At 38.7% G+C, this 17,617-nt stretch overlaps 1 protein-coding gene across 1 annotated transcript in view; it reads right to left on the bottom strand.

Annotated features, from left to right (window-relative positions):
• The window catches only part of LOC136875990 (uncharacterized), a 240,126-nt gene that overhangs the window by 181,977 nt on the left and 40,532 nt on the right, over positions 1 to 17,617 (bottom strand). Inside the window, exon 6 of the mRNA XM_068228293.1 lies at positions 16,270 to 16,456. Within this exon, the coding sequence (XP_068084394.1) occupies positions 16,270 to 16,456 (187 nt within the window). The remainder of the gene's footprint in view (positions 1 to 16,269; positions 16,457 to 17,617) is intronic.

Below are 17,617 nucleotides of genomic sequence, written 5' to 3'. Positions count from 1 at the left end.
AAAATAAAGAAATGGATCTTTTGTTTTCAAAAATTCTGCTTAAGGGGATGAAAGAATTGAAAAATTAGCTGAATTATTTGTATGAGGATACTTATATCTATTAAAGCTAAAGATGCTACAGACGTGAAAACTGGTACATGGAATCTCCTTTAAAAAATAAAGAAGAGAGAGAGAGAGAGTGTGTGTGTGTGTGTGTGTGTGTGTGTGTGTGTGTGTGTGTGTGTGCGTGCGTGCGTGCGTGCGTGCGTGCGTGCGTGCGTGTGTGTGTGTGTGTGTGTGTGTGTGAAAATAAGTAAAGGAGTTTAATTCTGTTTAAGAGGGTACTTATATCTCAAAACTGAAGATGTTACAGACGTGAAAGTTGGTATTTTGAAACTCCTTTGAAAATAAAGACACTTTTTTTTGGGAAAGTCTACTGTAAGTGGGGAGGGGGTGGAAAGAAGTGAAGAAGTTGATTTTTTTGATTACGAGGACACTTACATCTCAAAAACTGAAGATGCTACAGATGTGGAAATAGGTATTTGGAATCTCCTTTAAAAATAAAGAAACCTTTTTTTTCTTTTCATCTTGAGCAAAGACTGTTTCTCACATGTACTGTAGAGTTCTATGTTACATGCTCATCCTATCCCCAAAAGACAATACCATAAACATGATTTACAAAGAGTTTCTTGGGTAAATGAAACTCAACTTTCCAGTAAGTTTTTACACTTTAGAGATTTTCAAATAATGTCTTGGTACAGTAGTGAGGAACGATTACTATTATCAAATTACGAAATCCACGCAAGCAAAGCCACAGTTAACTGCTAGTAATTAATAAAGGCGCTCTTCTCAACATATATGAAAATATTTTTACTAACACTGATCAAAGAATTAACCCCAACAGCAACCAAAATGAAATCTCTTAAACATATAACACTCTCTTTGAAGAAATCAAACTTTTTTGCAGAATACGAACAATTCTAATGCTTCTAATTCATTCGTTCCCCTCCACTCGACTCCCCTTACTACCACTCTCCTCACCCCTGCTCTGGAACATGCTGCTCCTAGCTTACAATCAACAGCAAACAGCAATCCCACAGAGAACCAAACACGAGCCGGCTAGACAAGAGAGAGATAAACAGGGCTGAGAACTAAGTACTCAGATGCCGTAAACACTTTATTTACCTTAGAATTTTGTACAAGTCTCTTACCCTTTTCTTCTTTTTTCTTTTTAAAATCTTTCACATACCAATAATATATGGATCGCACGAATTGTCCGGCTACATAAACATACTGAGTAATTCCAGCTAAGAAAACCCTGTTTATCCAGACTCATACGCATTCAAGCTTCCAGCTTGCGATCACATCGACCTAATTTCAAGACCTAAGTCCAATTTTAGAACACTGTGATCATCATATTAATTTTAAGTATCAGAACTCAGTGGGACTTTCACCATTTAGTAATTGGTCTTAAGACAATGTTTAACATGAACTGTTTTAAAACTGTGTTTACATATGACAGATGGAGTCATCTTGACTAACATTTTAAGGATATGTCATTGTTTTATAGTGTTAAGAATATCATGTGTTTAGCATAATATTTTAGGCTGAAGATGTCTCACAAGGAAGAGACGAAACATGTCCTTTTATAAACTAAAGTAAAAAAGGAATATTATTGTACTGTATTGTAAGGGTGGGTCACTGAAACTAAGACCTATCTTGTTGAGGCTGACAATACAGATTAATTATGAAATTTATTTCTTGTGGCAGCTGCAGTAATTCACTAAAGCTCATAAACAATTATTAAATTATTGTATGGCTTTTAGTGCCGGGAATATTCAAGGACATGTTCTGCTTGCCTGATGCAGGTCTTTCAATTTGACGTCCATGAACGACTTGCACATCTGGATGTGGGATGATGAGGTAGGGAGAGGGCAAAAACATGGTGTCATCACGTAGCCTACTCCTGTCGAATAACACCAAGGGGTTAGGTTGAATGGATCCACCTTCCAAACACTTACAGTGGAACCTTGGATTGGGAGCATAATTCGTTCTGGCAACATGTTCGGAATCCAAATCGCTCATATATCAAAGCAAATTTTCCCATAAGAAACTATTGAAACTCAGATGATTCTTCCACAACACAAAAACATTTATTCGCATAACATTTCTAAAACAAAATATAACGTAAAACAATTAAACTGCACTTTACCTTACAATAGAATCATTGTTGGTGTGAGGGAGACGAGAGATGACATGAGAAGAGTTAGTGTAGCAAGAATTTCACTAACGGAATCACTGCTATAGGTTGGCTCATTGGAAGTGTTTTCTTTTCGTGCAACTTTAATGAGGAACCTGTTCAATGACTGTTACTTTTACCTCTTTTTGAGGATTTCACGAAAATGTGACACTGCATTGTCATTGAAAAGATTCATCCACTGTAATCATCTACTTCTTCTGACCAAATTCCTTTTTAGCCTTCTTTTCGTTCACAGGGCCCATCGTTGCAGAACAGTTATACCACAAATGACAGAAACAAAACATGTACACTCGTATGGTGTTGACTATGCGAGCAAGGCACGCCAACTGAAGTCCAGCGCGGGAAATGATTACACACACTTTCCCAGGAAAGAGAGTGGCAGGGGGAGGGGTAAACAAAGACACAGGGGAGGTAGAAACGTACGTACACGTGACGCTCGTATTGCGAAACCTCACTCGCTTATCAAGTCACAATTTTTTAAAATATTTGCTCGTCTTGCAAAACACTCGTAAACCAAGTTACTCGCAATCCGAGGTTCCACTCTTTTGTTTTATATTGCTAGTCTATGTATTTATGTGACATAATCCAGCTTAAAATCTAATTACAATATTAAAAAGTACATGTTTCATTCCTAATATGGTACATCTTCAGCTAAAAAGATACAAAAATTGGCATAAACAAATAAAAACACCGATGATGAAAATAAGATAAAATGTTCCTTCATGATGGGTTAAAACCTCAACAAGTTAATATTCGAATTTGAGATAAAATCTGATGTAAGCGATCTTTTTTCAAAAGCTGGAGAAGTAAATACTTTTAGTATCTTGAAGATAGACTTAAAATTTTAAAATTTAAAATACGATGATCGGGGAAACTCCTAAAGAATAACCGAAGTTGAAGTTGATTTTTTGAAGTTTTAAGATGTTGAAGGGAGTCTGTAATGAAAGAAATGAAACATTTGCTTTAAAGAAGGAAATAAAGGAAAAACCTTGTAAATATACAGTGGTGAAGAGTATAAGGAACAATGAAAACGCTATACCTCCCAGCGGTCCTGCTATGTTTACTTCTCCCTTTACCCCATGCCTTCAGCTGACAGTGTGTATATGTATGGCTGTAAGAGGAGCATGAGGCGAAAGAGGGGAAAGTAGGGGAAATGTCATGGGGAGTGAAGTCGATGGGAGGAAAATATACGGGATGTTTCTCCCAAACCTTTTTGATGGCCTTCCTACATAAATCTAGGTTGGAAACCTCTTCCAACAGTATATTTATATTATTGAATATTTCATTTACATTCTGCCTAGGGTTTTGTTTTTGATCAATCTCAATATAAATGTTTTCTAAAATATTCATCAATTTACCCTTATTTAAAGTTTGCAAAATGGTTAAGTCTCTTTCTATTGTCGTAAAACTATGATTATATTCGGTCATGTATAAGATCATGGCCAAGTATTTCTTATATTTTTCGGCATTTATATGTTCCTGGTATCTCACTAGGAAATTTCGTCAAAAAGAATAGACAGATATTGGTAGTATTGGTAGCATGTAAGTGTTGCTCTGCAAAAACCTGAATTTCAGTGTGTTTTTAGGGAAGTATGACATGTGAAAGGTCTCCCACAAGTCCAAACCCTCGTCCACGTTGTGGGAGATGGGCAACGTCATCAAGTAGGGAATAGCCGGTGGGGGTGAAGTACAGTGGGGACTGTGTTGGCCCCGACCGCTACAGTAGCTGTGAAGGCCCTACAGGAATCCTGAAAAAGATGGCAGCTAACGGGGCTCTGGTGAAGTCATGACAGGCCTAGCAAGCCAGTGATGGATATTAACTCGCTTTCAAAGAAACAAGGAATGATAAGCCAGACAGATGTAACAGACGACGACCCTGGCAAGGAACAGGATTACGAATTGGCACACTGAATATACATTGACTGGAAAAGTAGAAGAGGTTGTAGACATGATGGAAAGAAGAAAACTGGATGTACTAGGGCTGGCAGAGACTAAGTGGAGGGGTGAGGGTAGGAGAGAACTGCAGAATGGTTTTTGGTTGTACTGGATAGGAAATGATGAGGGAAAGCAAAATGGAGTAGGAGTGGTAGTAAGAAATGGATTGAAAGAGGAAGTACAAGGGATAAGTGACAGGTTGATAAAAGTCAAATTAACAGTCAAAGAAAAACCTGGGAAATTGTACAAGTGTATGCTCCACAAGCAGGATGCACGCAACAAGATAAAGATGACTTTGAAGAAGAATTGGAGAGACAATTGAATGGACAAAATAACATGGTAATGGGGGACTTGAATGCCCATGTAGGCACAGAAAGGAACGGTTATGAGAACATGCTTGGAGCAGAAGAATAGGGAAATAGGAATAAGGAAGGAGAATGACTACTGGATTTGTGCAAAAGAAATGGGATGATGGTCGGGAACTCGTGGTTCAAAAAGAGAGAAAGCCATAAGACAATGTGGTCTAGGAAATCCATTGTAGATTAAATGATCTACAACTGGGAAATGAAGAGGAATGTTACAGATGTAAGGGTAATAACATCGGAGGCCCTAGATAGTGACCACAGACTACTGGTAATGAAACTGAGGACAATGATGGAAAGGAAGAGAACAGAGAAGCAAGAAAGACTTATCAAAATATGGAAACTGAAGGAAAAGGAAACCAAGAAAGAATACCAGGAAAAAATAAGATTGAACGTACCAACAGATGATAAAAAACAGGAGAGGAGGAATGGGAAAGGTTCAAGAGGACACTAATAAAATCTGCAGAGGAAGTTTGTGGGAGAACTAGTGACAGGAAAAGATGCAAGGAGACCCCATGGTGGAACGACAGAGTCAAAGCGGCAGTTAGGGATAATAATAAAGCTTTCAGAGTGTGGTTTCAATGGAGGACAATGGAGACAAGACAAGAATATAAGACAAAAAAGGAAGAAGCTAAAAAGGTTGCAACAGAGGAGCAGAAAAAGAGGATGAAAAAGTGGACAAACATGATGGAAGAGGATAGCAAAGGAAATAAAGTATGGTATGGAATGGTCAAGAGTAAGAGGAAAGGCAAGAAGGAAGATGTTATAATGATAGACAAGAATGGAAATGAAGTGCAGGAAATGGAGAAACTCAAAGGAATGTGGAAGGAGTATTTTGAAGATTTACTAAACCCAGAAGGATGCACTGAGGAGGAAAGTAGAAGCAGGGAGGAAGTAAGAAATATGGAAGAAGAAAAAGACTTAACATAGGCAGAAGTGGAGCTAGCACTGGACAAGATGAAAGGTGGGAAAGTTCCAGGGTTAGATGAAGTGAGTATTGAGATGGTGAAGGCAGCAGGAGAGGTAGGGAAACAGTGGCTTTATTGTGTGTTGAAAGTAGTATAGAAGGAAAGGAAGACCCTGAAGATTGGAAGAAGGGGATAATCATACCCATTTTCAAGAAGGGGAATAGAAAAGAGTTTAAGAACTACAGGGGAGTCGCACTGATATGCTACTGTGCAAAGGTGTTTAAGAAGATTCTGGAGAATAGAATCAGAAAGAGGGTGAAAGAAAAGTTAAGAGAAGAGCAGTATGGTTTCAGATCAGGAAGGTCCACAGTAGACCTTATATTCGCAGTAAGGAAACTACAAGAGCGTCATTATGAATGGGGTTAAGGATCTTGTGATGGCCTTCATGGACTTTGAGAAAGCTTATGAACGTGTGTGTAGAAACAAGGTATGCGAAGCCTTACAGAGAAAAGGTGTCGAGGAACAGACCATAGAAAGAGTGAAGGAGATGTACAATGGGAGTGTCAGTTATGTGAAAATAGGAGGAGAGAGAACAGGCTGGTTTGAGCAAAAAGATGGATTAAAACAAGGAAGTGCTCTGTCACCTTTGCTCTTCGTATTGACAAGATAATGACGAAAGTGGCAAGGAAAGTGGGAGAAGGAAAAATGAAAGTGATGATGTTTGCAGATGACCTGTTAGTCTGGGGAAAAAAGGAAGAGGATATCCAGGAACAATTAGATGCTTGGGTAGATGAGGTGGAGCAATATGGAATGAAATTTAATACACAAAAGAGCGAGATAGTGATCATAACTAGTAAGAAGGTGAGACCTACAAGAGGGATAATGCTTGAAGAGGAACAGCTTAGGAAGGTAGAGAGTTTCAAGTACTTAGGAAGTATCAGAGGAAAGTGGAAGAAATGAGAAGGAAATAATCGAGCGTGGAAGACAAGCAAGAGCATTCCTGAAAAGTGTCAGAAGCCTGGTTTGAAGCAAGGATGTCCCTCAGAGAAGCAAAAGGGTGATATACAGGATGTACTATATACGTATTCTAACGCATGCAGCTGAGACTTGGGTAATGAGGCAGAGAGACGTGAATAGCATACAGGCAAGTGAAATGAAATTTCTGAGAAACAGGATAGGAGTGACAAGATGGGATAACATGAGAAATGAGAAGGTTCGAGATATAGTAAAAGAAGGGCCACTGCAGAATAGGATAGAGGCATCTAGACTTAGATGGTATGGACACATGAAGAGAACGACAGAGGAAAGGAATTCCGAGGAGGATGCACGAAATGGAGATAAGAGGTAAATGGCCAAGAGGAAGACCAAGAGACAGGTGGATAAAAGGAGTGGAAGTGTGTGTACAGAGAAGAGGTGAGGACTAGGCAGGAGTGACTAGGGAGAAGTGCTGGGAAGACAAGAGGAGATGGAGAGGCTTATATTCCAAGCAGACCCAGCCAACGGCTGGAAACTGCAGATGATGATGACGTGTGAAAGTGCAGTGTAAAGCCTATTACAAGTGCAAGCTCATGTTTAGAGAGTGAAATCGTAAACTGTATGGTGTATTCCAGTGCCAACACCGCATAAGCTCAACCCTCCGCCCACCTCCTCTTCTCCATTACACCCCTCTCCCTCAATTCCACATCTTCAACAGCCAATAGCGCACAAGCTCAACGCTCCGCCCATTTCCTTTCCTCCATCACACTCCCCTCCCCAGTTCCACACAGATACAACACACGACATTCAAATCTTACTCGTTCCGAGACCATACAGACAACCAGTTCATACCACAAAAATCGAGAACACAAGTAATTGAATACATATCAATCAATCAATCAATCAATCAATCAATCAACCAATCAATCAATCAATCACTACTGATCTGCATTTAGGGCAGTTGCCCTGGTGGCAGATTCCCTATCTGTTGTTTTCCTAGCCTTATCAAATGATTGCAAAGAAATTGGAAATTTATTGAACATTTAATAAAAAAAACCACCTATTCAATACTTTCCACGTTTAATGTGGTTATTATCTACATGATTTTATGTAGACTTATTTAGGTCAGGTACATGTTTCACCCATTATTTTGGGCATCTTCAGCCTGTATACAACCTTTAGGTCAAGGTTTCGGACCTTTTTAACCAATATAAACATACCAATTTATACAATATATACGAACATTAATGAACTTTTAAGATGGGTAACATAAGTTAATACAGTTAAGTTTTTTGTTCCTATAGTTCGGTTATTATGAGTTTCGACTTGATGTTTGAGCGCTGCCTTATGGCGGAGGGTAAGTGAATTAATCAACAGCCAATCATAGACAGCCGATCGCTCCGATAGACCGCGTTAGACTCCAGTTGCGGTTAGCAGTGTTGTCGATTTGTTGTTTACTGTAACCACGTGCTATCAGCTGTGTGTTGTATTGTGCTCAGTTCTTTTCGCGGTCTTTGTGTGTCTTTGTGCTAGGTTGTTGTTCGTTTATATTTAGCAGTGTAGAGTTTATAGATGTACCGTTTAGTATTTTTAATAGTATAGCGCGTTATATTGTAGTATATAGTGCGTAACAGGTGATCTATTTTATATAGTAGCTTAGTTTAACATTTCGTTCGGTAGTTATATAGTAGGTTAATTTTAGGCCCGTGTGTGAATTTGATGTTCTGTCATGTCGACGCCTACATTTAATGATGAAGCTCCCAAGAGAAGAAAGCCCTTCGGACGAGGTACTCCACTAAGGAGCCGGGCCTGGGAAATTGTTTGTCATGTTAGAGAGTCATTCTTGACAAAGCACCAACAATGGCGGCTAGAAAGAATGAGTTGGTTAAGTGGTTGAAGAAGCACAATATTTCGGTTCGCGATGACATGAGGAAGGGGGATCTTTTGCATCTCTTGAAACAAAACAAGCCCCAGTACCCAGTTTATGTGGGGATAGCCAGAAGGAATGGGCATAAAGTAGTTCAGACGATTATGTTGAAGACTTTATTATCTCTTTAGGGTCAAGCGAGAGTGAAACCTCAACAGACGATGACAATGCTGATAGTGACTGAGAAATGAGTGGTATATTCGCTTTGTAGGATTATTTCCTTCGTTACGGGAAACTGAATCTAACAGCAACGCGAGATCTTCTACATGGTGAGTAGAAATTTAATTTAATTTTCTCACGGTTTATCTGTTCGAGCATTGACATATTTTTATCTTGTAGCCTTATCCTAAATGTGTTGTGCATTATTGATCTTACGTGAATCATGTATGTTGCTACAAAGAATAACTGATTATGGACTTATATTCCAGTATTTACATTTTTGTTCGCGTTTTGTATCTTAAATCAGCTGTTTGTATTCATGACAATTTGGCACCACCGGCTGACTTCCGGCTAACTGTCAAGTCGAAACTCATAAAAACGGAACTATAATCTATCTAATTTGAAAAATGTCCAAAACTAAAATGGATCTTTTTGGTAAAGAGGATTACATACCGGGGTTTATGTGACCCCTATATCAAATAATGTTCTTGACGTACCGTATCTGTTGACAGGATGTGTCGTCAACAACAAGTGGAGATTTGAACTGATTGTTAATTGTAGGTTGGTCAAGATTGAAAATATAAATTTAAATTAAATGTGTTTTAGCTTGGCAGTTCTATTCTGGTTAACTTAAAATGTTCAAAAATAAAATGAAATGGATCTTCTTTTTTACCATAAGTCTTGAGAAAGGATGATATTAAAACTGGGGCTTATTTGACCCACGATTTTCATTTTCATGTTCTTGACGTAACTAATATTTAAATGTGGTGTCATGCACAAGTGGAGATTTAAAAAATCGATTGTTATAGGTAGACTGGTCAAGAACGTTGTTGTGAATGAAATTGTTAGCGTCTTGACTTCGGGTCCCATGTAACGTCAAGGAATTGACAAGAGTACAATCTTAAGCTGTTTCTTAGTTTTAGGCTGCTGCTTAACTGAGAAGGAACATCCTAGACACTTGATACAGTCTTGTATGAATATTATTCCCGTTGATGTGTTGCTTGGTCTTTGGGAGGGATCTTAAGAATATCTGTAATGAAGTAGAAAAGTAATATTGAATTAAAAATTTTGAGCACGCGTTGTGATAAAATGTGTTAAACTAACACCTCTTAACTGTAAAATGACTTACTTGTTCAATTCATACTAGATGGACCTGTCTGTTCCAGCAGCGCCTGTCTTAACATTTCTACTCCTGGTGTTGTACTGGTGCGGTAATGGAGGGGCGGGGCATGGAGGGAGAGTGCAACATACCACTTAGTCGAGCAGCTCATCTCCTTTCTACCAAGTCTTCCCAGCCCAAACTTTGCAACATTTTTGTAACGCTACTCTTTTGTCGGAAATCGCCCAGAACAAATCAAGCTGCTTTTCTTTGGATTTTTTCCAGTTCCTGAATCAAGTATTCCTGGTAAGGGTCCCATACACTGGAACCATCCTCAAGTTTAGGTCTCACCAGAGATAAATATGCTGTCTCCTTTACATCCTTACTACAACCCCTAAATACTCTCATAACCATGTGCAGAGATCTGTACCCTTTATTTACAATCATATTTATGTGATTACCCCAATGAAGATCTTTCCTTATATTTATACCTAGGTATTTACAATGATCCCCAAAGGGAACTTTAACCCCATCAATGCAGTAATTAAAACTGAGAGGACTTTTCCTATTTTTGAAACTCACAACCTGACTTTTATCCCCATTTATCATCATACCATTGCCTACTGTCCATCTCACAACATTATCGAGGTCATTTTGCAGTTGCTCACAATCTTGTAACTTATTTATTACTCTGTACAGAATAACATCATCTGCAAAAAGCCTTATCTCTGATTCCACTTTTTACACATATCATTGATATATATAAGAAAACATAAAGGTCCAATAATACTGCCTTGAGGAATTCCCCTCTTAATTTTTACAGGGAGAGATAAAGCTTCACTTTCTCTAATTCTCTGAGTTCTATTTTCTAGAAATATAGCCACCCATTCAGTCACTCTTTTGTCAAGTCCAATTGCACTCATTTTTGCCAGTAGTTTCCCATGATCTACCCTATCAAATGCCTTAGATAAGTCAATCACAATACAGTCCAACTGATCTCCTGAATCCAGGATATCTGCTATATCTTGCTGGAATCCTACAAGTTGGGCTTCAGTGGAATAACCTTTCCTAAACCCAAACTGCCTTCTGTCAAACCAATTATTAATTTTGCAAACATGTCTTATATAATCAGTAAGAATGCTTCCCAAAGCTCACATACAATGCATGTCAAACTGACTGGCCTGTAATTTTCAGCTTTATGCCTATCACCCTTTCCTTTATACACAGGGGCTACTATAGCAACTCTTCACTCATTTGGTGAAGTTCCTTCATGCAAACAAAAATCAAACAAGTACTTCAGATATGGTACTATATCCCAATCCATTGTCTTTAGTATATCCCCCGAAACCTTATCAATTCCAGCAGCTTTTCTAGTTTTCAACTTTTGTATCTTACTGTAAATGTCATTGCTGTCATAGGTAAATTTTAATACTTCTTTAGTATTAGTCACCTCCTCTATCTGGACATTATCCTTGTAACCAACAATCTTTACATACTGCTGACTGAATACTTCTGCCTTTTGAAGATCCTCGCATACACACCCCTCTGTTCATTAATTATTCCTGGAATGTCCTTCTTGGAACCTGTTTCTGCCTTAAAGTACCTATACATACTCTTCCATTTTTCACTAAAATTAGTGTGGCCACCAAATATGCTTGCCATCATGTTATCCTTAGCTGACTTCTTTGCTAGATTCAATTTCCTAGTAAGTTCCTTCAATTTCTCCTTACTTCCACAGCCATTTCTAACTATTTCTTTCCAACCTGCACCTCCTCCTTAGTCTCTTTACTTCCCTGTTATAATATAGTGGATCTTTACCATTCCTTACCACCTTTAAAGGTACAAACCTATTTTCACATTCCTCAACAATTGTTTTAAACCCATCCCAGAGTCATTGCTTTAAACCCATCCCAGAGTCTGTTTAAATTTTTATTTACCGTTTTCCACCGATCATTTCGCCTAATTCAACCGTTTTTTCCTCTAAACTTCATACCTTTTAATTCTATTTTCATTACAGATTTTTCACCATATATCCGTCAATAGTTAATCTATGTTTAAAGCTACAGCCAACAACAAGTAAGAATGTTCCCATTTAACTATCCGTCAAAGAGTTAATAACCACCCCAGTTAGCAAAGATCTATACGGCAACATTTAATTATGAACTTTTTATCACTCCTTCAACAAAATTATGGAGACCGCGAACCCACTTCATAAATAACGAGATTAATGGATTAATGGATCCAACTTTATCATCTACACACCTCCATACTACAGTTTAATATCACAAGTTTTCAACAAGAAAGTTTCAGTGTCATCGTAAGTGACTACTAAGGTCCATTAACCTTCTCTTCAACAAGTAAATCAAGTTGCTTTCAGCCGAATTTCACTCGAACTTTGATACGGCAACTTTAACCATAGACCTTCTTGTTATTATGTGGATAAGGCCTAATTTGTCTATTTTATAGAATATCTTAAAATTACAAGTGTAATATCATACCAACTTCAACCTTTTCTTCGCAAACATTTTAAATGAAGTTTCAGTTATGAATTGTTATTTGGGAACTCATAACAATTTCTCACATTGTATAATACTCATTTCCAATCTTATATTCTCATTTTTATATTTTTTACCATGACAATCAGGATCCTGATTTTTATCTTTGAAGTATGAGTGTAAAAAGGCTGATGATGCCCTTATAAAGTGCGAAACATGTCCCTTCAAATTTTAGTGTAATAGGATGCAAGCTCTAACTTTGGAAATTCAATTGTATTGAATACGTTGATCCTAATAAATTTTGGTAATATCTTAAACTGGAGACAATTCAATAGCAACATGGGAGGAGCACATGAGGCGAGCCCTGGGAAGGTAATATCTGCAAGTAAACCGCGCAGGGCACCCGATCTAAACGGGATCTGCAATGAACACTTAAAGATATCATTGCCCTATCTGGAAAACATCTGGACAGAACTAATTAATGAGTGTGTTAAAAGAGGCCATATTCCACTTGACTGGCACAAATCAATCAAGTTACTGTACAAAGGGAAAGGTGACACAAGTGAACCTGCCTCCTATAGAGGAATAGCACTACAATCAGAGCCCTTTAAACTGCTAACGAGACTACTGACTCAAAGGCCGAGTATCATAGTGAACCCGCTTCTACCAGAAGAACAATTTGGCTTTTGACATGGTCGATCCACCTTGATGGCCATTGGAAACCTACTCACTGAGATTCAAGAGAAGATTAAAGACCATAAGATGTTTGCCATCTTCATCCATCTCAGCAGTGTGTTTGACACAGTGAATAGGAGTGCGCTGATGGAAAAACTGGAGCACTTAGTAGGGCAGTCAGAGCTGACAAGACTAATTACAAATATACTAGCTGAAAATCAAATACAGGCATGGGATGGGCTGTCAAAATCAAATTGGATAAGTCAAACAGTCAGTGTGCTATAGGGCGATCCACTCAGTCCTGTATTGTTTAACATTTACACAAGCGAAGTAGTCACCAGAGTCACGAAACACAAGCATCTACATCTATGCAGATGATATTACTCACCTCAGAAAACATAGATCTACAGAAAGCGATGGACCTCGTTGCAGAGTGGACAGAAGAGAATGACTTGGTGACAAATGAAAGAAAAACAGAATTTGTAGCTGTTAGAAAAGGAGGTAGGCTACAGAGAAGAGAAGCTATAACATGCAAAGGGCAAGTGCTGACTCCAAGGAATCACTTTAAGTATCTGGGCATCACCATCCAAGTAACCGCATCAGCCTTTACAATCCATGTAAGGGAAAGACTAGCTGCTGCTATTAAAACCATAAGCAACATCAGATATATATCGAGAATGTCCGTAGCCACAGCAATGAAATTGTTTGAAGTGAAAGTGGTTCTCGTACTTACTTATGGACTGGAATTAATATGGGAACACTTACTGAAGAAGCAATTGAAGGAGGTTGAAAACCTAAAAGTGAGATACTTGAAAAAGGTACTAGGTCTCCCAAAATACACGCGGTCGCGCTACACTTTTGTACCGGTAAGGAAAACATTTCTAGCAGAGAACCTGAGGTTACAACTGCACTTTCCAGCTACAGTTACATACACGGAACTCCTACAAGAGTTGCAAACTAAAAGGAATAACAAAGACGAAGAATTTTACACCACCACGGCTATACAAACCAAAGACTGGATGGAAGCAGAATACCAGCAGAGGCAATTGACTCGTTTGGCAACGCATGGCTTCCACCACCAAATCTGCAGTCTGAATCATAATCTATAAGTTTCATTTCTGTATTGATTGTAGCTACAACATAAGATTGATACTGAAGCCTCCACCTTATCAATACATTTATTTACATATCATCATTCACAGTACCGGTTTCGACCCTTCAAGGGTCATCCTCAGCTGACAATTACAAATATGGTTCTTAAAACATCACAATGGAAAATATTGTACAGTCGTGACAACTGTCCTATTCAACAAACCATCTAAAACAAATGATACAATTAAAATAGTAAAATAAGTCCTCTCTTCTTGGATTGTAAAAGGGTTACGTAGTATAAAAGGACATGTCATTTGCAAAAGTTTTTGTTGTTCTGATCAACGTAAAAATTGAAACTTGCAATGCTATGTCCGTGTTTTCAGGTTTTCTGTTGCTACCTCTTCCGATGCTGACCTGCCCTTGTGTTTGTTTTCATTGATGCTTGTTGTTTAAAGGGGCCTAACATCTAGGTCATTGGCCCCTAATGGTACGAAATGAGATGAAATGGAATGACAAATTTAAAACCCAAAATTCTCCACTGACCACAATTCAAAATGTGAGGACGAAGAGTGAATGGATGAATGGATATGAATTTAAAATGATCAGTGGAATAGACCCACAGTGCCTCACATGCTCAGAAGCTGGCGTAAAACAATAGTATTACTGACCAAGGGACTGCTTCTATAGCACGATACTGAATTGGTGATGCTTGTAGTCGAAAGGAATCCAAAATCCAAGTCATCGGCCCCTCACAATGGTACTTATCGCTAGAAAAGTAGAACCATGGTATTTGTCATGTTGCAGTACTAATCAAGAGTAGCATAGACTCGCGGTAATCCACACATTATGGTACTACTCACAGGTAATGAAATTCGCACATGTATGACAGACCTACTGTGTTTCGCTCATTGCGGCACCACTGAAAGGCAACGCAAACCTATGGTGTTCACCACCTATGTGTACTAACCACCGGGACTCTCACTATCCCGTGGTGTTCCTCATATACTGGGTACTAACAATAGGCAAGCCAGAACCATGGGTTCCGTCAGCCCATGGTGTCGCTCATATAGTGGGGCTAATCACAGGCACTGTAAAAGCCGTCGCGCTCTCGTATGCTACTAATCACAAACCTATTTGGTACCTATCATAGTGGTACTTCACACAAAGAAAAGCGACCCATGGTGTTCCCCGCGTGGTGGTACTAATCACAAGGAGTTTCATGGTTCTAATATAATCATCCCTTTTAGTCACCTCTTACGACAGGCAGGGAATACCGTGGGTGTATTCTTCGTCCCTCAAGTCCACCGGCAAGCCGGTTAGGACCCCCGTATCCGCCACCTGGGACGCGCCACGTGGGAATATCACCTCTCCCCCTGCTACGCCAGCGTAGTAGGTTTGTGGTGTGTTTGTTTTATTATTTGTTTTTCTATCAGTAATAAAGACAACAATAATAATTATGTCTTGTTTCTCTACGGGGTTGGGTATGAGATGAAATTAATCTGCCGTGGTAGGTTTTTTATGACCAGATGACCTTCCTGACGTCGAACTCATCAGAGGAGTTAATGAGATGAAATGAATAATGTAATATATTGATGGTAGGAAGGGAGAGGGTGAAACCCAGTGCCGGCACATAGCCTACTCCTGTAGAATAGCACCAAGGGGTCTACTCAAGGCTTAACATCCCAATCCGATGGACGAATCGCCATCAACAGTTTCATACGCCTTCACTCCATATAAGCACCGCGGAGAAGTTTGAAATTTAATCTAGGCTTTTGGCTCGCAATTTAGTGATTAGAAATTGTATACCATCACCTCCCCTACCCTGCCAGCCAGCATTCTGATGCTGAAACTTTTTCGACCAACGGAACTAGAACCGGCTAACCATGGTGTCGGACCATGTGTAGAGCCAATACCTTTGTAATCATGGCCACCATGCGGGCTTATTAATATATAATAAATTATTACATATTATTATTATTATTATTATTATTATTATTATTATTATTATTATTATTATTATTATTATTATTATTATTATTATTATTATTACCAGCTTTAAATCAACAAGAAAAGAGGAGATGAGAACAATCTCCATATTGTCTGGCATACATTGATGTCTTATAATAGATGCACACTCATGAGTTCCAGTTCCCCATTCTTCCATTTACAAGCTTGTTTCTACTTCCCAATTTCACCAGGAGGGTGGGTATCAAAATTCAAAGAGGGATCATCCTGTCAGACTTTCATCTTGTTGCGGGAAGTGTAGGATAAGAAGAGAGCAAGATAAAGATATGAAAAGGAAACATAAAAATACAGTAGAAGACTAGGAACAGAGGACAAACCCAGAAGGAGAAAAGGATCCCAAGAGGTCAGAAAAATGTACAACTATTAACTGGTACTTACCCATCTACATATGAATGGTACAATGCTTCCTCACATATTAGTCTTCTACATGGATTGATCACTAGCAGACGTGTGACCAAATCTACTCCATCTGATGGAGCATGCTTCAGCATCTCTTTAAGTGGACAACTCTTCTTTGCAAGACGCAAAAGCAGCCCTTCATGATTTGGAAAAAATCTTTCAATTTCTGAAAATGTTACCAAAAGCATGTATTTTATTGGGAGCTCCATCATCACCAAATGTATGAAATTCATTGCATTTTCAAATATAACAAATTTAAACATTCAGTATAATTTAACATCATATTCACTTATTACAGGCAATAGTGATACAATGGGCAACTTAATGCTCAATACACCAGCAACACATTTAATTTAATAGGGAGCCAACGTAAAGTAAGCCTTAATACCGTATATATTGTACCGGGATTAACCGTACAAGTATTTCTTAAATAAAACATGTCAAAGAATTTATACATTAAGCAACGGGAAACTACAGCCGTAACTAACTCCCGAGGACATGCAGCTCTCTCTGTAGGTTAGAGAATCTGAAAAGGGAGATGGATAGGCTAAAGTTAGATGTAGTTGGCATAAGTGAAGTACGTTGGCAGAAAGAACAAGATTTTTGGTCAGGCGACTACCGAATTATCAACACAAAATTAAACAGAGGAAATGCAGGAGTTGGTTTAATAATGAATAAGAAAATAGGGCAGCGGGTAAGCTACTACGACCAGCATAGTGAAAGAATTATTGTCGTCAAGATAGACACCAAACCAATGCCCACCACAATAGTGCAGGTCTATATGCCTACTAGTTCAGCGGATGATGAAGAAATCGAAAGAATATATGAGGAGATAGAAGATTTAATACAATATGTAAAAGGTGACTAGAATCTAATTGTGATGGGAGACTGGAATGCAGTGGTAGGCCAAGGAAGAGAAGGTAGTACAGTAGGAGAATTTGGATTGGGACGAAGGAACGAAAGAGGAAGTCGTCTGGTTGAATTCTGCACTGATCATAATTTAGTCCTTGCCAATACTTGGTTCAAACACCACAAACGACGGCTGTATACGTGGACGAGACCTGGAGACACTGGAAGGTATCAAATAGACTACATTATGATTAGGCAGAGATTCAGAAACCAGGTGTTGGATTGCAAAACTTTCCCAGGAGCAGACGTGGACTCTGACCACAACTTGTTGGTCATGAAATGCCATCTGAAGTTGAAGAAATTGAAGAAAGGAAAGAATGCAAAAAGATGGGATCTAGACAAGTTGAAAGAAAAGAATGTGAGGGATTGTTTCAAGGAACATGTTGCACAAGGACTAAATGAAAAGGCTGAAGGAAAC

The sequence above is a fragment of the Anabrus simplex genome, chromosome 6, assembly GCF_040414725.1.
Source record: "Anabrus simplex isolate iqAnaSimp1 chromosome 6, ASM4041472v1, whole genome shotgun sequence".
In the NCBI taxonomy this organism is placed as follows: domain Eukaryota; kingdom Metazoa; phylum Arthropoda; class Insecta; order Orthoptera; family Tettigoniidae; genus Anabrus; species Anabrus simplex.
The sequence above is the reverse complement of the archived record's forward strand: the minus strand, read 5'-3'. Positions and strand labels throughout refer to the sequence as shown.